Source organism: Prinia subflava, chromosome 1, assembly GCF_021018805.1.
Source record: "Prinia subflava isolate CZ2003 ecotype Zambia chromosome 1, Cam_Psub_1.2, whole genome shotgun sequence".
In the NCBI taxonomy this organism is placed as follows: Eukaryota; Metazoa; Chordata; class Aves; order Passeriformes; family Cisticolidae; genus Prinia; species Prinia subflava.
The window spans coordinates 134866823-134893588 of record NC_086247.1 but is presented as its reverse complement, the minus strand read 5'-3'; the positions used below and the strand labels follow the sequence as shown (position 1 = coordinate 134893588).

The following is a 26766-nucleotide window of genomic DNA, read 5'->3' as shown; positions in this document are numbered from 1 at the left end:
AAATTTACAGTTTGAAACAAAAAGGCACATGCAGCTAACTGCTAAAGTTGATGTGAGCAGCTTGGGAACTCCCAGTAAGGTTAGGATCCAAGCTTCTGTTCCAAGTCACTGCTTTCATAGTTCCTAATTTGCATTACCATGGAAATTAAATTCTTGGAGTCTTTAATAAATACGATTTTATTGGTATCATTAGATACCTATGAGTTTTCATTCTGTCAGACCTGTTTATATTCTTTGGCTGATTGTACCTGCTTCATAATATATTCCATTTCCAACAGGTATGTACTACATAAGAACATTTCTTAAAAATGTTTAAGAAATTTTATTGAATTTGCATGTAAACTACCCAATTAAGAAATAATTTTAATAGTTATATGACATAGATTTAGAGTTCTGCTGAAAATTAGAATTATATAAAAATACAATTATGAAAAGAAATAAACTTTTCAGTATCTATTAGTGACACAGAAGCTCGTTACTGAAAGGAAGGACATGCAGACAAAGCACAGAACATACCCTTTACTGCTTCAAGAAAGCTTTTCTTTTTTCTTTTGTTTTCAGATATTTGGGGGATATGAGCATTATGTCCCACTGGATCTCTAGATGTGCAATTCTGTCCAAATTCTGTTTGTATATGAAATAAATAGCACCTTTCTTCTTTGGAACAGTACAGCATTAAAGCAAAGGATTTTTCCAGATATTCTTTGCACCAGCTATGAGGATTGTTGTTGGCAACCTTTGTGAGTATAAAGGGAACACTTATTAGAACATCTCATAATGCTTTTCTATTGGGGAAATAAGCTATTTTTAACCTCAGGCAATACTTGATGCTGAGTTGCCATCCTATTGTTGATTATAGAGATTAATTTCTTAGCTTTCACAAGGGATATTGTCTGATGACACTGAATATATTCTCATACTTCTCCGAATACAACTGAATTTTTCAGGAAAGCTGAATGAATGCACTATTCATAAATGCTCAGCACAACCGAAGATTAGGCCTTCTTTAAATACTTGGTGTTCAGTATTTGTCAAATTCAAAGACTAAACTATTCTATGATGATACAACCACATAGGTAAACATGGGACTTTTTACATATAATCCTTTTCCTGTGACATTTTTTCTTCAACAGAAACTGAAAAGTAATATAAGTCTCTAGGAGACAGAGGATATTATCAAGCAAGATTTAGGAGTAAGAGTTGCTTGCTGTATGAATCCAACTGTATGAATATTTTGTTTTTAAATACTGGATTCAATTTGATGCAAACCACTGACAGTACTGAACAAGAAGTGCTGCCATCTCTCAAGCTCTCTCTGTGTAAGGCTGTAATTCAAGAAAACAAATAATTTCAACCAGAGAAAAAGCAGATGGCACACCCAGGAATAAGCTCTGCTGTTGCACTATTGTATGTTGTAGAAAAAGTCTTCCTTTCTCTGGAAGGAAGGAGGGAGGGGAGGGGAGGGGAGGGGAGGGGAGGGGAGGGCGCAGAAGGCGCAGAAGGCACGAAAGGCGCGAAAGGAAGGAAGGTGCGGAAGGAAGGCAGGCAGGAAGGAAGGCGCGGAAGGAAGGCGCGGAAGGAAGGCGCGGAAGGAAGGAAGGTGCGGAAGGAAGGCAGGCAGGAAGGAAGGCGCGGAAGGAAGGCGCGGAAGGAAGGCGCGGAAGGAAGGAAGGCGCGGAAGGAAGGCGCGGAAGGAAGGCGCGGAAGGAAGGCGCGGAAGGAAGGAAGGAAGGCGCGGAAGGAAGGCGCGGAAGGAAGGAAGGAAGGAAGGAAGGAAGGAAGGAAGGAAGGAAGGAAGGAAGGAAGGAAGGAAGGAAGGAAGGAAGGAAGGAAGGAAGGAAGGAAGGAAGGAAGGAAGGAAGGAAGGAAGGAAGGAAGGAAGGAAGGAAGGAAGGAAGGAAGGAAGGAAGGAAGGAAGGGAAAAAACATCCACGAGGCAAATTATTATGGATCAGCCAATCAGATGGCCATTACATTTCAGCAGAATGTTTTGGCTGCCTTCTCCCAGTACTGGAACATTGTTTGTGACATTATCAATAAAAAAATCAATCAACCAATTGATCAATAAACCAATCAGTCATCCCACCCAAGGATCCTCATCTTCAGATCTTCCTTATCAAGTGTCATGAGTTATTGCCAGATGTAATAGAAGACAGCAAGACTGCCTTTAATTTGATAACTGTTGTCCCTTTAATATGCTACTTTTTGAAATTTCATTTCCAGCTTCAGCTGAGATGACAACACAATGTAAAAACTCTGAAGCCTTCAAGGATATGGTGGTAGACTTTATAGATGCATAATTTTATCACTGTGAATGTAAGGACTGGTGTCTGATTTTTAACAAATACCTTAACAAATTGCTCAAATATTGCCAATCTCACAGGCTAGGTCTATTCTTAAATTAACTGAATTTTCTGCTAGAAAATTTATCACCAATTACTAATTTCAGAAAGCCTTTACTTCTGAATACAAACATTTCTAGATTAATAGCCTATGAAATTAATCAGAGAATAGTGTTCTCTAAAAGGTGCTAAAATTTGTAGACTACAATGAAAATACTGAAAGTAGAAAACATGCAATTATATATTTTAAAACAGACTACTTTTCAGCAAGAAAGCAAAGATAACAATACTTTGTTGGGTATTTAGACAAAGGAAATAAGTTAGCAATTAAAATTACTTCCCTAAGGAATAAAGCTGTTCTAGCAATCCATTTTGTAGAACCAAAACCCTTTTTTATTTAAAAAAGACAACAACGTGCCCCTGCACATAAATAGCCAAAACAGCTTCCTCAAAACTATTTGTACTTTTACCCAATCACATTTAATGCTGGCTACTCTCTTATGGTATCTCTGCCTATCGTGTAAGTAAAATATAGCCAAAGTGACTTCTGAATTGTTTCAGACTTTTGCTAGAAAACTGCTTTCAGATTTCTGAGCATTATTAATCCCCAGCTCAGAACAGCCCAAGGGGGAGAACAGAGGTGACAGCTTGGATAGGACTTGAGCTAGCTCTGCATTGCAGGTGATGGAAAGCCTCTTCTCAACAGCACGATTTTGGGCTCTGAGAAGGGGCAGGAGAGATGCATGGTCACACTCTGCATTACCTAGGCAGGAGAAGCATGTGTGTATGGTGTGGCAACTGATTCTCCTCATTTATTCACATTTTCTTTAGGCAGACACTGACTGAGACAGGGGCAGGTGGCAAGGACACATGGAGAACATTCCTAGTATACTAGCACAGGAGATGAGACAGTACAAGAAATCATCACCTATCCTAAAAGGGGGTCCTAGTGGGAAGATCAGGGCCAGGGAAAATGGGGTTAGAGACACCTTGCACACTGCTGCCATATAACTCATTTTAACAGAATACTGTAGTTACAATCATAACATAGCAATGCTGTGATTTACAGGTTTATAGGATCTGATAATTGAAGAACCCTGAGGAATACTTAACTTGAGCTGGCCTCTCAAAATGTGAAAGCTCCAGTTTGGGCAGGTAAGGTATATATGGATTACATCATCAAAGTCTTACAGAGGATATATATAGGGGCTGCTGCTTAGGAACCTTGATTGTTCTGAGGTGCTCAGAATTACCAATTTCATAAGCACTTTGCACCAAGGATAAACTTTCTGCTTTTCAATTTCTTAACAAAAGTCTTTGTTTGGTATGGATCTACTGAGGAGATATGCAATTTAGAGATGTGCTTTTACAGTGACTTGCTGCTTTCATAGTGACAAAGCTGCAATCTGTTTTTTTTTTTGTTTTTTTTTTTTTATGTCTGATATGGGAAAAACTAAGGAAATATACCTATATATAGCAATATGGGTACAGCATACATACTTGACATCAACCACCAGCAGAACCTGAAGATGGCTTGCGAGTAGCACTGTTGATGACATAAACCCTTGCAAAACCCATTTTGAACAGCTAATATAATGACTAATGAATGAGAGGAACCCAATCTAACTGAAGAGGAGCTGCTATGTCTGAGTGCTTTGGTATTAAGAATCTCATCTCACACCATATTCTCCAAGAAGAGGCCACATGAGTACCCTGCAGAGTCCTGAAAGCCTATTGTGTGTGAGCAGTCCTCACACTCAGGTTTTCACTAGGGCCACTATGAAAGTAACTCTGCCCAGAATCTCACATATTCACATCCAGAGGTTTTTATGGTAAACATTAAATGCTGTTATTAGCTGGGATGAAACAAAAGATTTAGCCCACATCTCTCTCCCCCATGCAGACACAAGGCTTTACACAGCTCTGTAATGACTTAAGCTCCTAGGTTTTAAACTGCACTTTTCTGAGCTCCTGACAGCACCTATAATGGAGAGTCACACATGCTGACAGACATTCTGCAAGAGAAGGATGCCATAAAACTGTTATTAATCCAGAAAGCCATTTAGTCTTTCCGGCTTTGTGAAAAGTCAATGTGGAGTCACTGCCTTTTCCATGATATTCAGCTGCTTTTGAAAGGAAGCTTCCCTCTTGGGGACTGCTATAAAACTGTCAGTCTATTTAGGGGTCATTACAGGAGGCTTATAAAGCCCTTTGGACTGTCTTGTCATATGAGACAAGCTTCAAAAGAGCAAAAATCTCTGTAATGCCTTACTTAAGAAAGGAAAAAAGCCAAATCACCAGTCACTCAAAACCCAATTACAAGGAAATATTTATTATGCAGTTTTGTTCCCAATTTGCTGGAGCAGAAGTCTGAGAAATGAAATTCTGAAAATGCATCTTTATTAGCTGCTCCGTAGCATCCTCTCCACTAAAAGAAAACAAAAAGAACCATTTCAATACAATGCCCAAGAAAATGTCTAGCAGAAATTTTATTTTGGTGTAATTATGACACAGGTTTTAGAGTTTATATTCTCATTTTTAGATATGTATATATGAATGAAATGTTCATGAAACTGAAACTGCAAAAATGACTTTTTGTAAACATAAAAACCTATCTGCCAGGTGTACACTGCAGAGCATTAGTGCTTATGAATCACATTTGTTACCAGCTCCATTCTTGGGGGCTTATGACTCCGGATAATACCATAAATAACTACATTTTTTGTCAAGTTAGCTTTTAAAGATTTAGTATTTTAGTCTTTTAAAGATCCACTTCCTGTGTGGAATATAACAAAACACACAAACCAGTGTGTTTCTGAGCATAAGTACTTTGACCTATTTATAGCCACACATGGGCAATTTTTTCTTCCCCCTAAATATATAATTTCAGTTTAATAATTTACACTCTCTTCTTTCTTTACATCCAGGTATTAGAGCAACTTAACTCTCTGGAGCCTGTGTATTCCTCCACTATGTATTCAAATGCCAGGAGATGTAAGTCATCCTTATTTCCTGTTCTTTGGCACTTCTCTATTAGAAGAGATGCAAGGAAAACAGCAGCCAGGACCCAACCAAGAACCCTGAGGCCTCACATGATGAGGAGAAATGGCAGATATAAATTGCAATGGAAAGTGTTATAGATCTGAAATATTAAGTTGATATTAGCAGGTGTAGTTTGTAGTTGATCAGGGCTTTCCATAGGACAGTGCAGGAAGCTGCCTCCATGCTCACTGGTGTGAGATGCAGTTCCTGAGCTGTTGATATGTTGAGTGTTTCAGGAACACATCAGGGTTTGGAGCCAAAATTGTATGGCAATCAGTTGTAGGAACACGTGTGAGCAATTCAAAGTTGATACAGGCAGAAGCATGGGTTAAATAATGCAGTAGCATTTTACCTGTAGGGATAAAGCTTATCCTGAAGCTTTTAAAGGTGTCCCACATGCACTTCAGTCAACCCAGCCTTTGCCAAAGTCATGCTGTTCTGTCCAGCTGTGTGCTGGTGAGCATATAGCCAGACCACAACCATCAGGGAACATGGGCATCACAGAACAAACTGCAGCACCATGGCTTCCCTGGGGAGTACTGGTTTTAAACAGATTGCAAACAGACTGGTAATTTATTCAGCCACAGCACTTTCTACTTTAGCTCTCATGTATAACACACATGAAGCTTTAGTTACTAATACATGGGACTGGCTGAAATCTGCAATCAAGATGCAAAATTTCATAATCACCATTCATGGCTTACAGAGAAATACAGTGATTATGGAAGTGGTTAGCAATTTCTACTGCTCTTTTGTCTGGAAAAAGTACACATTTTGCTTTATTCATATGTATTTTTCTGTATACATCTGCAACAGCAATTCAGTCTGGATTGTGTACACAAGAATATTAAAAATCGCTATATACAGTTTTACCAAACTGTTATCACCAGCCATATTTCTTAAGGACTTGTCACAGAAATGTTTCTTTATCAGATGATGTTGTCACGCTCAATAAAACAAATAAATCCCTTGAGAACTCTGGTGCCACAACTCTAAGATATCATATTTAATTGAGATGCTTGATAAGTTACATGTTGCCTAGACAGGCGTGTCCGAGTTGCTGCCTTTGCCTGACATCGGGCTCCAAACAAGCTTCCTGCAGAATCTGCACTGTTCTTTTCAACAGGAATACTCCGTGCACTTCACAATTACCCAAACAGGATCAGGATGCTAAATAACATCCTCCCTCTGTTATCTCTGAAAAGTACTCCCTTCAATTTAACCTAGAGTGCAGTTGACCCAATATACTCAAGTTGGTTTTTTCTTTTTTTTCTTTTTTTTTTTTTTTGTTGTTGTTTGTTTGTTTGTTTTTGTTTTGGTTTGGTTTTTTTGTATATAACTTCTAAATCCATATTGCTCTTCCAGAGTAGATTGATCCAAAGTGGAATATTGCATAAACTTGTATTTCCTTTTTTATCTTTCATGTAAATATAGGACACTAAAAAGATAAATCACAAGGCACTACAGAATTACTTTTGACTTGAAGGGTGTCTTTTGACAATTTCAAGCAACAGAAGGGATGCAAAACATCTAAGCACTGAAAACCAGTGAAAGATTTTACTCATGTTTCAAATCAACCCAAATCAATGGGGTTGGTAGAGTGGCAAGTTAGATAGGGAGAGGGAAAAGAGAGGAGGAATTGCAACATTTTGACTCAAAAATCTATGTTTTTTCTCTTCAGACTCAGATTAAAAAAATAGGTAGATGAGCAGCTTGTTATTTGGTGTGCAGGTTGGATACTTCGGTGCAGCTGTCTGCCTAAGAACTGGGTTTGTAAGCACTCATTATCAGAACCACAGATCTATTAAATGCTGTCAGTGAAGATTTGCTAGCTCCTCCAGCTCCACTTTAGAACAATCCAAATACTTTAACTGCACTGCCCGTACTGACCATGGATGAGATCTAATTGACTAAGCACTGGAGGAACCCAGGACCATCTGAAAATTGCAGATATGATTTAGGACCTACAGCTGAACCTTATTCTACAGAAGTGGCAGTGGACCGTTCAGTATAACCACAGCCTAAAATTGTATCAGATATCTATAGCTAGGCACCTTTCACCTTAAATGTCCAACAACTTTGATAGCACGATAGTTTGTGTTGGAAGAGACCTTGCAGATCATCTTGTTCCAATTCCCCAGCCATGGGCAGGGATACTTTCCACCAGACAAGGTTGCTCAAAGCCCATCCCTTGAAATCTCCCTGGGCTGAGTCACCCAAATTGCTCTGGACAACCTCTTCCAGTGCTTTACCATCCTCATGACAAAGACTTTTTTCCTAATACCTCATTTAAACCTATCTTCTTGAAGCCATTTCCCCTTCTCCTATCACCACATGACCTGGTAAAAACTTGCATATTCCTTGTCTATGTCACATGCATTTATACTTAGGTCTCCAAACTGAAGACCTAAATTTTACCTCCCATTTCAACATTAGCTACAACTTAGAAAGAAAAGCACTTGTATAGACTCCAGTGTCTTTCAGCAATCATAGTCACCTAATATTTCACATAAATATTAAATTCATGTTCATTATTGGAGCAGTATACAGATAAGAACTACCCATCATTGAATGTTTATATAAGAAACAAAACCTTTGCAGTGTATTTAAGAAATTACCTTGATTTCCAAGGTGATAGAAGAATATGTCTGATATAAGGAAAAAAATCAACACTGTATACACTGATAGCAACTAAATGATAAATCAAGATTCTATTTCTAGGTTTATGAAAAAAAAAAACTCAGGGATGAATTGCTGTTTCTTTCAACTACATAGTCAGTCATTTTGACTCAACAAGGAGGTTTGTTTTTTTTTTCTAGACAAATAGGGATGTTGGGGGCACTAGCTTATGGCTATGGAATGAATATGTTCCAAACATCCTCACGAAACTTACTATTATCCACTGTGCCAGCAACTATATCCCCAAAAGTTACACCCTCAGAAGGAACACCCACCAGGTTGTTGACCTGTGTAAGCCAGATCTAAGCAGTAGCACTTTGGAGCCAGATTATGTCTGTTCTAGCATTGAAAGACACTTTTCATATACCAGAAGAGAGACATCCATACTTTGCCTGGAGCAGGAAGAACCTGAGAAACAGGTTGCTTTGTTATCTGTACTGGAGCAGAATGCCTCTGAGAGATCTTGACATTTTATCCCTCAAGACATTTAGTGCTCTGTCTGGATGAGATCAGACAGACAGGATTTCCATCCGCAGTTTCTCCCTCTTCCTACTTTTGTTGCTAAGGTCATGGAAAGAATGCTCAGAAAATGATGTTTTCATTTATTTAAAAATTTTAGTAGGAAATTGTGAAGAATTATGCAGCTTACTACAAATGCATGAAGCAAGCCTCCAGTAACCCTGTCACATCTCTCGAACTTTCATTAAATGCTGTGCCACTGAAAGGTCTGGGGAACTATGTTTGCTATTCTTTTTCAATTTTTTTCTCCCTCGTTATTCATACTGCAATTTGCTGCACACTTTCCAACATGTCCTATTGCCAATTTTGTTTTCCAGAAATAAGTATACTGTTTTTGTAGTGTTGGTCTGTGAACACTTAGACATGCTGCCCATTAATGCATGCCAGCGTTACAGAAGAAAAAAAAGCCCAAGAAAATCCCTGGTATTTCCATTAGATTTTTTTTTTGTGTGTGTGTTTGAAATACTACATCTCCTAGAAGTGTTTCCTCAGCATTTGCTTCAGCAGTTAAAAACATTTAACTTGCATTTTTGGAAGAACAAACGCACATTTTACAAATGGAACTTTCTTGACTCTGATCCCCTTCCTGATATGAATTTTGAGCATTGGCCCCATTTATTATTCTCTTTGAAAAGTCTGTATAACTCATACAATCACAATGAGGGTAGATCATTGGCTTTGGCATAAATACTAAATTTGCAGAGTCAAAGGAAGTGTCTGACCCAGTCAGAAACAATGGACTGATTTGTTTACATGCCACATTGTTACTGTTTGGGGATAACAGATAATTGACTTTCCCATATTAAAGAAAAATGAAAGATTTGGAGACACACTGAGTAATCCATCAATGTCAGCAGAATTCCTACAGCTTTGAAAATCTATCCCTAAGGACTGGTACTATCCAAACTGGAATTGTGTGGCTTAGTGTGACAATTTTTTACTTACCCAAATTCCTCTGTGCAAACAACTTGGTAAAGTATTCACCCTCACTCCCTGCTCCAACCAACTATGCACAATTTGCTGAGTGCTGTTACATTAGCTAAGGCTGTTTGCTTTGCATGGGTAGAAAAGAACATAATCTGCTTTTTTTGCATGACCAGATTGATGCAAGTCTCCTCTCTTGAGGACACTCCAGGTGAACATGGTTAAAAAGGTCAGAAAGGAAGTGTCTGGGAAAGAAGAGACTTCCCAGCCTTCACAACCACACTAATATTCAGCTTCATAAGCTGAATCTATTTTCAGCAAATCCCTTCAAGCAAGAGCTGAGGCATATATGACTGAAATAATTAATTCAGAAAGTACGAGGTCTGTTGATTCTGCTCATAGCTCTTCTCAGTCATGAGTTCCACCATTCTGGAATATGCTTTAGGAAGTTGGAAATGAATGATATGGAAAAATAAAATATTATCACTAAGAAAATTCAAATGCAGATGCCGTTAAATTCTGAATTCCCTGTCTCCTTCCTTCCTATAAAGATTCATTCTCATCAATGTGTTAAATTAAATGCCTTGTATGCCAACATAGCTAAGCATGTGGAAAGGAACTCAGGATTACAATGGAGTTCTCTTATTTAGGAGTGGGGAAGCTAGTTTTAAATTTCTTTCCTTCTCCGTCCTCTCCTCCCAAGCTTAAAGGAAATAGAGAATAAATCTTTCCTCCAGCCTTTTCCCTTTTCAGCCATGCCAGAGTTATTAGCACAACCATCACTTCTCGAGTTTAGACTGAGAATATTGGAAACATTGCTTATTGCTACAACACTTTTTACAGAGTTGGCAATCTGTTCAGTCCAGCTGAACATTGCAGCAAGACCCAGTAAAAGTGTTAAGATGACCTTGATATAAGTAAGCAATTGGTATATTCAAAAGAAAAAGATATAAGGCGTTTGCCTAGTTTACCATTTTGAAACAGAAAGCCTGAAAAAAACCAAGACAGTGATATTTCAGTCTGCTGGCTGGCTAGAAAGTGTGACATCACCGGTGAAAAACTCAGCTGGACAAGCAGAAAATAGTGAGTAAATTAATGATTATCCCAGATTCTGTTTCTAATTGCAGGTGACATAATTTTCAGTGTAATTTAGCAAGAGCAGAGAATTAGAGAATTTCATGTATGATCTGTGCTGCTCTGCAGACTAATTCACTTTCTGGCTCTTCTTTAAAATGATTAAAAACTATCAGTTAAATACTAGATTTAGCAGTAACTTCCAGACATTTTAGTTTGTCTTAGGACTTCACATGAAGAGAAAGTTCAAATAATTTCCCTACGAGTACATGAAAAGGAAACAAACATATTTTTTCCCCTTAACTCTGTTTGAAAAATGTATAGTTGATTTCTCTGAAAATAAATTACATCCTCCATCTCCAAAGTAACAAGTTAATTTTCTAAAATAAACTCTTGAAAACTGTGAATAAAACCACTTTAAAATAACAATAACAACCTCTGCAAAAAAAAGTAAATTAAAATACTGCAAGAAAATTCTATAAAATTTACCCTCAATTAAGATATCAGCTATATAATTTAACACGAAATTTTAGCTCTCCTACAATAATATGACATCTAAACATTCTGCTAAATGGAAAACAAAAGACATATCCAAAATGGTTCCAGTGCAGCAGCACAGTTTCCCAAGATCATATCCCAAGATTTTTCCTCCAATACATCCGCTGTAAATAATCTCCACTGTAAATTTCAAGTTCCCAAGTATGAAAATAACAACATAATATTTAAGTTAATCTAGTAAACAGACACCAAAAAAGGCACATGAACAGCTGGACTCTCTTAAGTCAAACATCTTCATGTGGTCCTCAGAGCTGACTGGGAAAGAGAATTGGAGTCGATCCTTGTGGGTCCCCTCCAACTCAGGATATTCTGTGATTTTGTCTGTGTGATGCCCACCAAGCATAGGGGACCCAGAGCAAACAATGGCAATTCCCCATTTTCCCTAGGGTCCAGTAATTTCTGCCCTTCAGAGACTCCCCTTGTGTTTAACAACCCGTGACAAATTTGCATTCCAACAATTTGCCTCGTTCTGCCAATCTTGCCATCCACAACATCCAGTGTAAATGAGCTCTGGAGCTTTTGCAGTTTCGTGATCTGCAGTAGAAAGGAATCATATGGGACATTTGTTTAATCCTCTAGAACATCACGGAAGCACCAGAGATGTGAACATTACAAATTCCAACAGAGAATTCCGGACCTAAGTTAGACTGGCTTAAAGGCAGCAAGACAACTGTGTTAGAGGTACAACTGGCACGGCCTAAGCAGCATAAGATAGGGCTGGAATGGCTGAAAATCTGATGCAATGCCACCTTCAACTGTAAAACCATGTATTTCAATCACACTGGTTTTAGCCCTGGAAGTTCCAGGTCTATACTAGGTAACTGAAGTTTGATCAAAGATTGTGAAAAATATTTGCAGGCCTACAGGAAGAGCCCTGATTTTTCCTCCTTCTCTTGAATGAGTCATACACCAGAAATCACACATGCACCAAAAATCATGTGATGTTGTAATTATTAACTGTGAACAAGAAATAATATATACAGCTCTAAAAGTGAAAATAAGAGTGAATATAACTTTTGTTATGATAATGATTTTGCAAGTAGACCTGGAAAGCTTCAGCCGTGTAATTAAATCAATTAAAGTGTATTTCTTGACTTGGAACTTTAAGTGAATCTTAGCCAAAATCTAATGTTTCCCTTATTTCAGTTTAGGGCTAAATATGATTTGAGCTCAATGATATAGTCTAAAATTTGTTTCTCAAATGAAGCCATATCAGAAAGCAGGTCTCAAAACTAAAACTGATTGTTGCTTCAGGTTTTTAATTAGCTTTTTGCCCCCCTCCTCCATTTGTAAATACAAATTTCATAACAGAAGTATTGTTCTTTTCCTCTCTAAAGACTCAGCCAATTCATGTGACAAATTTCTCTTCTTCAAAGCTTAATTTCTCCTCACTTACATATATTAAATTCTTCAACTGAAACCTAAAATCTGGTTAAACCTTTGTACTGAATATGCGTTACTTTGATATTCCATAATCTGCATTAAAATGTGACTATGCAATAAGAAAATAATTCTGTCCTAGTGGTGGAAGGATCAATAGCACCCCTGATATTATTAAACTAAATGGCTATACAAGAAATGTTGCCCATGGAATTAACTTGCACTGTTGAGGATCACCGACAGGGGAAGGAAGACACAAATACTATTTAAGATAAATATTTGAATTATAAAAGGTAAGTAAGCAGGCAACTTTACACAGGCAATTAAAGGCTCTAAAAATTGCAAGCCAGAAAACAGGTTTTAGAAGTAAAGGGGGACACTCCCTTAGCTTGGGATGAGGAAGAGCAGAAATACCCACTAGACAGTGATAATAAGGATTTTTTCTCACATACAGAATATGGTTGTCAGTAACTCGGAAGAACCAAGACAGTATTATTAACACTGCTCTTTCTACATCCTTTAAATGCAACTGGCATTAAAGAATTGGAATGGGAAGAAAAAAAGATAAGGAAAGCAGGAACAAAACAGAGGACAGAGGCAGGCTTGGCCAAACTGACAGCTCACCACGAGACTATGATATTCTTTAGTTTTAAGACTATGATACTCTTTTTTGCATGGACAAGTTTTTCTGCTTTTAATACAGTGCATTAGAGAGGTACTCGCAGAATTGCCTTATCATTTGTCCAGCTGAGGGAAATTTAATCTCAACCATTTGTTTTCTTCCTTGCTCAGACTTGCAGTAGGGACACAGCAATGGGCTGACACTGTTGTCAGTAGCTGAGAGTAATTGCTCTCAAATCCCAAGGGCTGTAAAACTCAATCCCTTCTGTTGTTTTTGCCAGTCAGAATCAGACATCTTCACTTCCAGGAGTGACTGGGACTGATAAGGGAGAAGCTCTCTTTTGGACAGAAACTCTGGGTCAGAGCAAAATCCAGCAAAAGACTGTTTTTTATCAGTAGGAAATCCACAAGTGTTGTTTTAATAGGGGCAAGACCCTTTTCAGGCACAAACTACTGTGCTGCTAAAATTTACATTTCAAACTACATCTAGAGAAAGTAAGGAAAGGAGAGAAACAATGAAAGAAGGGTGACTTCAGTTGGCAACAATTCTATTTTAGTTAAAAGCAGGAGATATCAGTGACATCCCCAGGAATAAATGAATTAGTTCAATACAGAAAAAAAAGTATTTTGCACTGAAATAGCCACAATTTTCTATGCTTGCAAGTAGTATTTAAGGTGGGGTGGAGAAAATAAGATACAGTTGAGTTTGGTTTGATTTAGCATGCTCAGCATCTTGGTTTTTTCTCGGAACTGAATCTTCTGTCATACAGCAGCAATCATTCATACTGGTCTAAGACTTTATATGAAAAATTATGTTTCTCCTCAGATTTTTGCTGGTGCAAAGCAATAAAACTTTACTGCACTCAGCTCAAGCTTGACTATGATTTAATCTATTATTTTATTGCTGGATTTATTTTTGATATTTGAAGTTTGTGAAGGACTATTGTTTTGATGTAGTATCTCTATATCGTGGCAAGAAATGTGAAAGTAATTCACATGATCTAAAGTTATTTTGCAAAGTTTTTCACCTTCTGCTCATGACAATGCAAACTATATATCAGAGACATCTCCAATTCAATTTCTCTGTATTTTTCTTGTCAGTGCTTTATCCTGCACGGGTGTGACTGCAGTCACAAGGAAGATCTGTGATGAAGAGACCAAAGCTATACATACAGAGGGAAAATCTGTTCTGTATGGAGCTACAACACAGCCAGAAAATATAGGAAGCCCCTTGAAAAATTAATGCACATTTTAAACTATGGAAAAATTATCATGTAACATTTGTGCAATGCACAATTATATATTAATGAATTAGATGTATATTATTATTGCATTATTAAGCCTTTTCCAGTGCTCAGTTGCCAGACCTGCATAAGCAAATACTATGGGGCAACAGGAATTGTGGATCCCTTAGTGGTGAATACTGGGCAAGCAGAAACCATATGAGATTCATTTCAGAGATCAGCTTCTTTCTCAGTAATGCAAAAAATGAACAGTCAACAGGAACCTCTGGCACCCACCTTCATTATCTATATGGCCACAAGGCTTTGGGGATTAATAGAATGACTGGTTACATCATCACCATGAATCTGTGTTTATTTTAACAATATAATACTAATCTACTTAATAAAAGTGACTGATTACAGAACATACTTTTCTTTACAAGTGTATATGAAGAAAGGTAGTATATTTGCCTTATTTTTCTCCTTGCTTGAAAGAAGACATGCCAAATGAGACTTATTCAAGATATATTTTCACACTCACTGCTTTTACAAGGACTTAGAGTGTTTGCAGCAACAAATTCCACCTGACATGTTGCATTTCCTAAGCTCTATTTATCATAACTAAAAGGCACTTCTAAATATCCTGAGCACAATAAACAAAAGCAGTAGATTACACAACAAGCAAAAACCCAAAACAACCCTGACCCTCAAAACAGGAGAGAAGAATCTTAAGAAAGACAGGAGGAAAAAAAAAAAGGAAAGCTAAGCTTCAGATCATGATATTATGATATCCCAGAAATTTTGGAAACAAACTCTCTAGCAAGAAGAATTCTGACTGTCCCAAAATTATTTCAGACAGAAGGCTTTAATGTTTGGCTTTGTGATCCTCTGGAAGAAACATGGCTTAGCCGTGGATGTTCCTATCTTCAATGGAGACTCTCTGAAACTCTCATTTGCCATGAAGCCAAGAAGACAACTTGCTGCAATGCATCATCAGAATCCTGTATTTTGGGGCTGCCCCTTACAGTTGGTTTAGATGGCTGACAGCAGACTTCTTTACCTTTTCCAAGGCTTTGGGGATTTCTCTCAGACTGTAACATTTGCACCCATCTGTATAAGATGGAATCTCACTCTTTTTATGCCACTATTTTGTCCCTTTTCAGAGCTTTCTCTCTCTCTCTATCTGTTTGATATAATGAAATTAAAAGATAATAAGTCTCTTTTAGAATATGACCCTTCTCTGCCTTTGAGCTCTAGAGTACCAATTGCAAATAAAGCAAATGGGACTAACCTCCATCCTTGGGAGGCTTTTTGGATTTGCAACATTATAGTCTCTAATAGCACACCATAATAATCCTTCTAAAGTAGGAGTACTTTCAAGATAGTCATACTGTTTTAAGAGTGTTATATATTAATTTTACATTATAATTTACAGTTAGCTATCAGGGTTCCTATCTGGCTTGCAGCAGAAATTTATGTCTTTTGTTTTTCTTTTGGCAACATCCATCTTTGTGAGTTTGTGCCACCACAACACTGCACCCGTGGACCAAAACATTCCTGTTCTCCAGCAACACAATGGGACTTGGAGGTCTTATCTTCTTCCTAAGGCTCTTTTCTAAAGCCCCAGCACATAAGTTATAACCACTGTTTCTGCTAGTCTCTGCAATTTAGTTCAAGACCAGCTCAAGAGAACATCTTTATTTTAAAAAAATCACATGAATGTGTATATTATTATGTATGAGTCCTTTCCTGAATCACAGTGCCAAACAAATGCAGGAGACAAAACAGAGATGTGAAGAGTGACACCTGGGCTCCCTGGTGGCTACACTGCTCCATTTGGACCAGAGAGGCTGCACCCTAAAGAAAATCTCACCATTTCCATCTTTCCTATGCATAGGAGGAGATCCACCCTGGGTACCGGAAAGCTGTGACAAACCAATCTACAATGCACTTGCACAAAGAGCTTTAGAAGATCTGTACTTCATGCTCCTACTCAAGCTGATGTTAAAATAACCTCCAGATCAGGGCTGATAACTGATCCAGCATGGTGAATCTGTGGAGTTACAGAACAATTCCAGTAACTCCTGTGGGAAAAAAAATTAATCAAAAGTGTCATTACCTTAAAATATAGGGAAATCCAGTGGAATTAAGCTGTGCTCCACACAGGTTTGATTTTATCATTTTTTCATCTGACTGTATGGATTGATAACCCAAGAAATATTTAATATTAAACAGTGTCCAGAAATTTCGGCCAACTTGCTTTCCTTTTTTTCCTTGGCTGTTTTGGTTTTTAAGGGTTTTTTAGATTTGTTTTGGTTTTGTTGTTGTAGTTGGATTTTTGTTTTGTTTTTCACAGGGAGAGATAGAAGTGAGAGAGGGAGGACGGGTTTGGGTTTACAAAGCCGGAGAGAAAGTAAACTCATCATTATAAAGAAGGACAGCAAATACTATCAAGTGAAAACGTTCATCACTATCAGTACTCATAATAAAGAAGTCTCTATTTGCAAGCCTACAAAACACTTTTGAGAAAACAGTATCTGTAAAGGAGAGATGTCATCATCCTGCAGCATCACTGAATGGAAGTGGCAGGTAGTACTCATTCTCAGGATTTTCTTTAGCAAGCACTGCAATGTACACACAGCAAGGATTTAAAATAATCAATAAGCTCTCCAGCACTGCTGATAAGCTGCCAAGCTGCAGAAGACTGCAACGTATGGACTCTTCCTCTGTGGATTTCTGTTGTATACTCTATATGTATACTCCTCTATAAGGCCAGGCATCAAGGGGTTTCTGTGAGACGCTGTGTGTTTAGTGGGGATTTCCAATGGAATCCGATAATGTGTAAAACCACAACTCCGTTATCTTGCTGTGCTGAAAAGACCTTAGAAAAAGAGGTTTGCAACAGAACACAAAACCTGAATTCAATAAACTTTTCAGGTTAAGACACTGTAAAGCCATTAATCTGCCTGAAAAGACTTTCCTGGAAAAATACCATTCTATGTGTACCTATTTGCAAGCATTCATTTTTTCCCCTGAGTCTTGCTATGCATAAGTGTTAGAGGGGGACCTCTGACCCTTTTGCTTCATAAGAGCTTGGAACCCAAGTGAATGGAAACACTGCACAGGGATCTATGGGTAAGCCATGGAAAGATCAGCTACTAAAACTTCCCTGTACCTGAGACAGCTTTCACTTTACCTGCTAAAATAACTAGAAGCAACATTGATCTGTGTGTAGCCCAAAAGAATTGCTACAGGTATGGGCAGATGGGGATTACATGTGCCAAAAAGGAAGTAAAAAAATCAACGTGAGATTCAAAACTACAATTTACCAACCAGTAGCTCTCATGTTAGTATAAGCAGAAATGTAATTAGTGCTGTGCGAACTGGGAACCTAAAAAACAAGCACAAAACAAACCTCTCCAAATGCACTATTTTTTGCTCTTGCAGTGGAGATTCATTATCTCCACACATGGGTTTTATATTGCCTTTTTTTTTTTAATTGTGTAAGCAATAAAAAATCTGAAAGCTGGTGTTGTTTTTTTTTTTTTTCTCTGAGAGTGAGCTTCCTGGAAACGAAAAAAAAACCAACCCAACGTTGTTGTTTTGGAAGCAGATTAGAATGACTGAAGATGTTAAGTGTAGTTTATTTCCAGCTGTATTTTATTGAGAAACAGGATGTAGATTTTATTAATAACAAACCCCCAAACTCAATACTTTAAAAACCACCACAACAACACCACCAAAGAAAACAGGACAGAGAGCAATCTGGCAGCTAAACAAGAAATTAGAGGTTGAATGACACTATAAAACAAAGGGAGAATATCCCAAGATTTCACACAGATGGACTCAATCCATCTTATTCTTTGGAAGACCAAAAATCAAATAGTATGCAATTTTTTTCAATGACCAATCTGAATTTTCTTCTAATTTCTCATTTTGCTAGGATCTTTTCCCCTTTGTAGCTGGATATCACTCTCCAGAAAGGTCAGGCAAAGACTTGCAAACTGAGGTGTTTACATCAACTTCAAAAAAGAATTCAATTTTATTCCATTTAATACTACTTCCATTTCCAGTTTTCCAGCAAGAACTGCTAAAACAGGGGACTTCCCTTAACTGTCTCCCAGCAAAAAAGCAAACATCTTTAAGAGACTATCTTCAAAAGTCATAAAGGACAGGCTCCAGCCTCAGGACAAGAGAAAACTCTTGCTTCCTTCAAAAATACAAAGACCAGAGGTATTCTTCCCTGTAAGTGTTGAATACCCTGAAAGAAATGTCCTAAGTTTTTACTTACCCCCAGTCAAAGACAATAAAATGAATAGATGAAATGAATAGCTACCTCAATCTGTGTAGTGTTGTCGTGTCCCTCTTCGAGCAGCAGGTCTGTGAAACCGCCTGGCTCCAGGGAATCCTGCCCCATGCTGGCTCTGTTGGTGTCGACTGATTTGAGGGGCTCTGAGTGCCTTCTCCACCTGTGGCTGCTTACATATGAATCTACCTCCACATTTTCCTCCACTCGAGGGAAGCTCTGAACAACTTCATAAAACACACCTGTTTGACAAGAGAAGAAAGGCAAAACAAAGCAATATTGTAGGTGAACAGAACACTAGTTTGCTAATCATAATTGAAAAACCTAAGAATTTTTTATAGAGGTTTCATACAACTCCATAAAATAGCTGTTTGTATCCCTGATAAAGTCTTTATGGCAACATAAGTGTTTAAAAGAACTATTACATTTTTACAAAATTCAGGAATTTGGACTGAGTTTTATAGACTCCTCTAAACATATCCTAACTATTTCATTTTTCTGCTTGCTTTCTGTCTGGGAAAAGCTCTTCCTGTAACATCTGTAACTGTAATACATGTTTACCCATAGCTGACACTTTTCAAAATAGAATAAGTCTAACAAAAATATTTGAATCACCTAAGAAAACAAATGTAGAAGAGACAGAGAAACTCTTGTACAGACTTAGGTCTTCTTACTGATTTTGTGTCGAAAGAGCTTGGAAGCCATGGTGAAATGCAAATAAACATTATGAAAGATGTGAAATTCTCATAAACAGCTGTTCCAGTCCATAAATAAAGCTGTCCTGCTGTATAAATGATAAACATGAATGATGTGTGAAGTCTGCAGACATTCACTATACCTTCTGCAAGGGATGAGAAGTTGGGTGGTGTGTTTAACACATTACTTTTGGACATTTTCATGCTCATTTGCAACTTTTTCATACTAGTAAAACTATCAGCAAAACAAGCCTATAAAACTATCAGCAAGCAAAACCATTATTTCTTAAGAAGTTTTCATTTTGCCCAATCCAAAACCCTACTAAAGTATTTTTCTGTTTATTTATTTTTGTTAACACCATCAAGAGAGAGTGAAGTAAGTTTGTGTATTTTGCACTAAAAATCAGATATGCTTTTCATACTGTCTTTGTGTTGAAAAGGAGAAGCAGAGGGGTGCTCTGTGCTTTTGATGTGTCAGGAAGGAGGTGATCTGGTTCAAAAAACAGAAAAAAAGACCTCTCAAAAGGAGTGGCAAAGCAAAGGAAAATGCTGAAAGAACAGACTGGTAAACAAGTATGTGCAGAAATACCTCCATCGCTTTTTTTAAACAGAATCTTCTGAAAAAAGATGGCACCACTTCCAAGGTCCTTAATAAGCATCACACGTTGTCAAAGTACAGAAGAGATGGGAAAATATAAAATTACCTATCAAAGGTTTAAATAAGTGAGATTTTCCTGCATCACAGCAGGAACAGGTATGGGAGCCACAGGTATAGAAAAATCTGTCAGACATTGTTCTTTGCAGATCAGAAAGTGTTACAATACAGAAACAATATCTAATACATATATTTAGGCTCTATGTGGTTCCATTTTTCTATCAAACTCCCCCAAATCTGCTAAACATATTTCTGGAGTTATTTGATCAGTCCCAACCAAGCTGAAATTCTGTGAGACAAAGGTGCTTGTTCAGCTAGAGGAATCAGAATTTAATTGACATACAAAACAAGCAATCTTAGGCGATATCTTTCCTCAGACCCCAAGATATCAGACTTCTTTTAACAGGTGGGTTTTTGAAGCCTGTTTCCTTGCATTTCTTAAAAGCCTTAGAACACTGTCTTCAACAAATTGCTACTGTGCTCCCTATTTTATCAGTCAGCAGCCCGATGCAGAGGGACAGCTCAGCGGGTCAACCACCTTATTCCTCCACATCCCTTATCAGAATCTCATCAAAGCAGCCCTCCCTGTTTCAGCCTGCAGGCACTTTGCTGTGCTGGGGAGCAGGGAGCTGTCAGACATGGCACACTGCCCAGAGAATGGGCAGAGAGGGCTCCCTGCCCCTGGCCCTCAGTGCTCCATGGAGGCAGGGTTTGTCCTGCTGCCAGAGAGGATGTGGCACTGCTGATGCCTTGGGAAGGCTGACCTGAAACAGAGACTGGACCGAGCTAGAGAATAAAATAGATATTTATTGAAAGATCTCTAGGATCCACCTTGGGCAGGACAGGAGCCTGACCAGGGCTACACCCATGGTGGACTTAGAATGGTTACACGATGGCTGGCCAGTCATGAGATCTTACATTTTTATAAGTTTTGGTCCATTTGCATATTGGGGTTGAGAGGTCTCATCTTTCTTGTTTTTTCTCTTTAGTCCACCTTTGTTTATGCTTTTGGGAGTGAAAGTTGTTCTTGGTTCTCAGCAGGAAAAGGATTTGTTTTATCTACCTACTCTGTGAAGAGAGCTTACTGGCACTTAATATGAGGCTCAGAACTAAACTCCTAGGCAGCACAGAATCTGAAATTATGAAAGCTAAAACTTAAGGCATCACTAGGACACCCTGGCACCTTCTGCAGGCTGGGAAGCATCACACAGCAGGTCACAGCCCTTCAGGCACAAGTCTGCCCGGCCCCTTTCCCTTCCCTCGAAGCACCTTTCCTGCCTGGTCTTGGTGGCTCAACACCCGCACTCAGAGAGAGGCAATAAAAAGCATTTCACCCTCATTTTGCAGCTACAATACTCCAGCCTGCTCTTTCCATGGCTATCGTACATGCCTGACATGTTGAGACAATCACCTAAATTAGCAGCTAGAACATGTGAAAGTTAGAGGAGGCTTTTAAATCCCATTCACCTCAAGTTGAGACCCATTTGTAAAGAAAAGCAATTACACCTTATTCTCCCACATCCTGAAGCGAAATGAATGTAGTTCCTAATCTTTACAGGTGTTTGTAACATAAATTTGGTTTTAAAATGTTAGTAATATAATGATGGTGAGAAGGGAAGAAGTGTGTTGGGGTATTTCCACTGGCTTGGAAATTCTACACAATTTTCTCCATATTTTCTTTTACAGTATAATTGCATCATGGCATCTGCAAAATTTGGCTTGGGCCATTCCCTATTACAGAGATTTTCTGTGCCATTAGTATACAATTTTTACCCCCTTTAAAATTTTTAATTATGTGATTTTTCTCTTTGAAACATACAAAATGTTCTAAAAAAGACTGTTCTTGCCATTAAACTGATAAACATTTTTTTACATGTACAAGCTATACTGACGTTAGGAAGCTTTAGAATCATCTAACTGTATTCAGAATGTACATTATCCTTCTAAATTAAATAGTAGCTTGAATTAAATGCAGAAAATGATAACTATTCCGTTTGAAACTAATCTTTGGAGATTTTTTTCCTCCGTGAAATCTGTAAAACACTTTTATCAACACGCTAGTTAACTGTCCTGGACTGGCAGCATGAGGATACTGAGCTACAATGTGAGATAAAATCTGGATGTGATTTCAAGGAATAAAGAAAGAAATGTAGTGTGTGATTCCTCCTTCATTAAAACTTTTCCTTGAACTACATGGGATAGAGAGAGAGGAGTGATGAGCTTGGCTGGACCAGGTCTGCTCCAGAATGTTCTCTTTGTTTATCCCAGCAGATCTCTAGCTGAGAAAATGACAAACATTTTTGAAATTAGCTGAACAGGATGTTTTACTTTTATGTAAATAAAACCTATATAAATTTTCAGATAATGGACAGAGAAGTTATTTTTAAATTCTAAAAGGAGGCATCCCATAAGAAAAAGCAGTCAGAGACTTAAAATGCCAACATTTTACAAGTTAGAACTGTTTGATATTTCTGGTTGAAATCCCTGTGTAGTTTAAAAAAAATCACATAAAAGGCATTTTAGAGGAAATGTACTGAAGTATTATAGTCTTATCTTTTAGATCTTGGAGCTCTTGCTTTAATTAACACTGAAGGAGAACATGTCATTCAAATCAATTGAAAAGAAGCCAAATGCTGTAATGTCTGATTTATAATAAAATCACAATATTGGCAAGCACAGATGAGTAGCAACTTCTTCGACTTGTATGAACAGAGATGCAAAACTACAGTAAGCCTTTAAATCTGTTAGAGGGAACTACTGTTTTCAACTGACATTTCATGTGTGAGCCATCAGAGTTTTATATACAGTACTATCAGTGGCAAGCCATTATCTCTGTGGGAAGGTCTGTATGGTTGATCCTGTACTGCAATATTTTTAAGCAGTAAAAGTAGAGTAAGGTCTTTCTAATGAATACATAATGAAGCTGGTGTTTTGGCCTGACCCTTCAGCTCTTACTCTTGAAGATTTCATAAAATAAGTGATAAAAATCCTCATATATGCAGGTCCTTTCCTCCTTGGGTTATAGTAAAATTTAAGATTTCAGCTCCATGTTGAATAAAGTTAGAGAGGCAGTCAGGTGGGGATAAGGGAAACAAACCTATAAAAAGCTTTCACTGATCAGAGATTATTTGGTGACTGTTGGGAACATCAAAAGCTCTTGCCACAGTTGGCCAGTTCAGCCTTTCATAGCTGATGTGATTGATCAGAATTTCCAGTAAAGGAACAGGAGCATCATTCACACAAGCTGGAAACACTTGCACATAATATTTAGAGAAGACACTGAGGAATGGGAATGGGTGAAAATTACAGGGAGAATCACTTTCCCTCATATCTAAAACAGGTGTTTCAAATTTCCTCCTGTACAGGTGTACATGCTCACATAAAAAAGAAAGCTTTTGGCATCTATTGCTTAAATCACCATTTACTCAGGTAACAGCTTTTTTACCACTTGAGCTTTCATTTTAACAAGTACTAAAGACGTTTTTAAATGTGTTAAACTAAACTGATGGAAGACACACATCTGAAACCTCTGTCTTGTACATCAGCTCGTTTCTGACTTTGAGATGGCTCTGCCAGTCTGAGGTTTTTGGGGAGGAAGATGTGTGTCCTGTACTGTGAAATACATGGAACTGCTCAACACTTCTGCCATTAACAGAAATCAGTGCTCTAAGTCCACTTCAATATTGTGAATTATACAAGTGGCTCTAACAGATCAGAAATGCTGGGCTATACAGGAGAGATTTCCTGAAAGAGAAGAAGACACCTAAATGTGTTGGGGACATGGGTTCTCTGCTTTGCCAAGCCTGCCCTCAAAGAAAAAGGGAGAAATTCTAAGCAAATGGGCCCAAAATGCAACAGCCAAACTTGAGAAGTAAGACAGCTCTGATTTTGTAAGGAAGTCTGGTCTACATAAAGCTTTATTTATAAGGAAGAAGAAACAAAAAAGAAGCTTTAAATTTTTTGGGTCGCAACATAATCAAAGGAGAAAGAAACCTTCTTTGGAAAAAAATAAATAAAGCCAATACATAAATCTTCTTCAATTCAACTAGTTTTGAGTCTTTCCCCTCTTTTCCATGAGGTCAAAAAAAGTTTGTGGAATGTTTCAGCACATCAGAATTTCAGAACTGCATTTCTGAAATGTGCGTGTTATTTACATTTCGTGATTGCACACATTTACGCCAACTCTGCAATTTGACTAATTTCATAAATACATCATAATCAGCAAGATTTTTTTAAAGACTAGGAATACTCACACATTGAAAATTTTATTCAGCATATTGCTTGTGAGATACAGGATCAACTTTCTAAATATGCCACAGCCCAAATGCCAGCAAAATCAAGTATCAAATACACAAATTTCTTCATCAAGGGACAGAAAATGCCATCGTGCTACTTTAGCTTAAGTATCTTTCTATAGCCTGTCTTATGAGCCTTTATTTCTATTATGACCCTTTCAGTAAGGGTGAGAAACCAACAAATGTTGATGAAAGAGATGAATACTAGTCCCATGAAGTTACAGACTCTTTCCAAATATAAACATGCCTTTAAAGGATTCTCCAAGTACAGGGCTTCTATATCAAATGAAAAATATCACAGCAGAAATAAAAAAAAAAGGAAAATTTCTAGTTTAAATTAACTCTGCCTATGAACTCCTCAACAAAATAGAGACTTTTTTCTTCATCTGTACCTGATTCATGGGTCTAGGACCAATTCCATCTTTTTGACCTTAATTTAGGAAAGTGTTGGGGGTTAGATTTGGGTTTTTTTTCTTCTCACAGAATTTCTTCCCATAAGTTTCCAAGAAGCCTTAATGACTACTTAGTCAGAACAAAAAGGGGTACTTGAGGGATATAGCAGCAGGAGGCTACACCTATTGTTTCTGAGTCCCTGGGAGTGTCCCTCAGAGGGGAGAGAGGATGAGCTTTGGGAAAGGCAAAAAAGACAGATCTGGGGAAGGGGGAGGCACTCTTGCTCTCAGCGCCGAGGAGGATGGTCAGGCTGCCCTCTGCCTCTGCCTCGTCCTGGGAAATCTATCGTCATCTGCTGTGTACCCGGGAATCCTGAACTCGCTTTCTCCAGCCTCTCCCACCACCGCCGCTGCTTCTTCGGACCTTTGAGGCTCTCCTGCTACTCTGTAGCCCTGCACTGCCCAGCCCTGCCGGGACACCCCTGCTGTTCCAGCTGCCAGCGCAGAGCTCCTCATCTCATCCACCAGCCCGGGACTTTTCCTTCCTTCCAGTTCGGCCTCTAGGAGTCCTGCAGGGGCACCCAGATCAAACTGCTCTGGGCTTTTGTAAAAGAAAGCCCTCAAGGTTCTTGGTTCTGTTTATTATTGATGCTGTAGTTGTTGTTTGTTTGTCGTTTTGTCATATATACTAGTAAAGAATTGTTATTCCTACCCCATACCTCTTCCTGAAAGCTCCTTTAAATTTTTTTAATTGGAATAATTTGGAGGGAGGGGATTTGAATTCTCCATCTCTAGGGAGGTCCTGCCCCTTCCTAGCAGATATCTGTTTTTCAAACCAAGACAGAAAGATATGCTTGACTTTCAATATGTCCTTGATAATGATACAATAAATTTCTTAACAAATTTAAAAATACCATTATTTTTAAAAACTATCCTACACTGATAATTAGCACACAAATAGCTGTGTCAGTTTGGGTTGTGATTTGGGTCAACCAACAAAGGACCAGATCCTCATACTTTCTTTTTAAGGCTTGTCTGAAACTACTAACAGAATTGTAATATTATGTGGGAAAATAATGCTTAGCATGATCCTATTTTTCCCAACTAGGGATGAGAATTTATGAGGCCTGCAAAGGGAATCAGAGGTCAAGGATGATAAAACTCTGAATGATGGACGATGATGATCACTGTAGTGCTGTTGAATTGTTCGTTCAGAACAAAAATAATGTCTAAAATAATAACACTATCTTGAGGTATGTTTTCCTTGCCATTATGTAATAAGTAGTGACTAAGACTCATGTCCAATACAAAATCAGTATCAATAATAAGAGGTATTATGGGAGGGAAATAACTTAACTGGTAATTTCCTTCCACATCCATTTTATCAACAATATGAACTCAGACTTTCCCCTTTGCAGCTGCTTTCTATTCAATAACTATTTTTCACCACTACAAGTGGTCCCAAAGAGCACATTACCACACTTCCAGAACTTTATCTTGTCACAACTACAACTGCAGCAGGCTGGGTTTTTGTAGCATTTTGGGGTTTTGTTTTTTTGTTTGCTTGAATTGCCTGATTTAGTTTCACTTTGTAATTATTTATATAATTATACAGGCAAATTGAAATGGTATAAGTAAAGTCAAGATCTGAGTCCACTGGTAACAATACTGTTACTTTGATTAGCTTACATCAACTCTGAGGAAATATTGTTGAATTCCCGCCTCACTTGTATTCTCCAGCTACATAAACACAATAACTTACACACTGAATTTACAAGCAATCCGATTATGAGTTTATAATTTCTTATAGATTTGTTTTGCTAGTCTCTCCATCAGTTCCACTTGGGGACCAAGATTTAAATTTATTGCTGACTGGATATATACAAAACCAAAAAATACAACTTATGTCTCAAAGTAGGCTTGCAGTCTTTAAGATGTTGGACGGTAAAAGGAGGTAGAGAATTCTGGTCAGTACACAGTGATATCAGTCATCACCAAAAACCTAGCCAGTATCCAGATTTTGAAGCTATTTTAGTAAAAAGAAGATTTAAAATGGGAAAA

At 38.0% G+C, this 26766-nt stretch overlaps 1 protein-coding gene across 1 annotated transcript in view; it reads right to left on the bottom strand.

Annotated features, from left to right (window-relative positions):
* The window catches only part of PLXDC2 (plexin domain containing 2), a 260038-nt gene that overhangs the window by 125455 nt on the left and 107817 nt on the right, over positions 1-26766 (bottom strand). The window contains exon 2 of the mRNA XM_063413531.1: positions 18699-18910. Coding sequence (XP_063269601.1) covers positions 18699-18910 — 212 coding nt within the window. The remainder of the gene's footprint in view (positions 1-18698; positions 18911-26766) is intronic.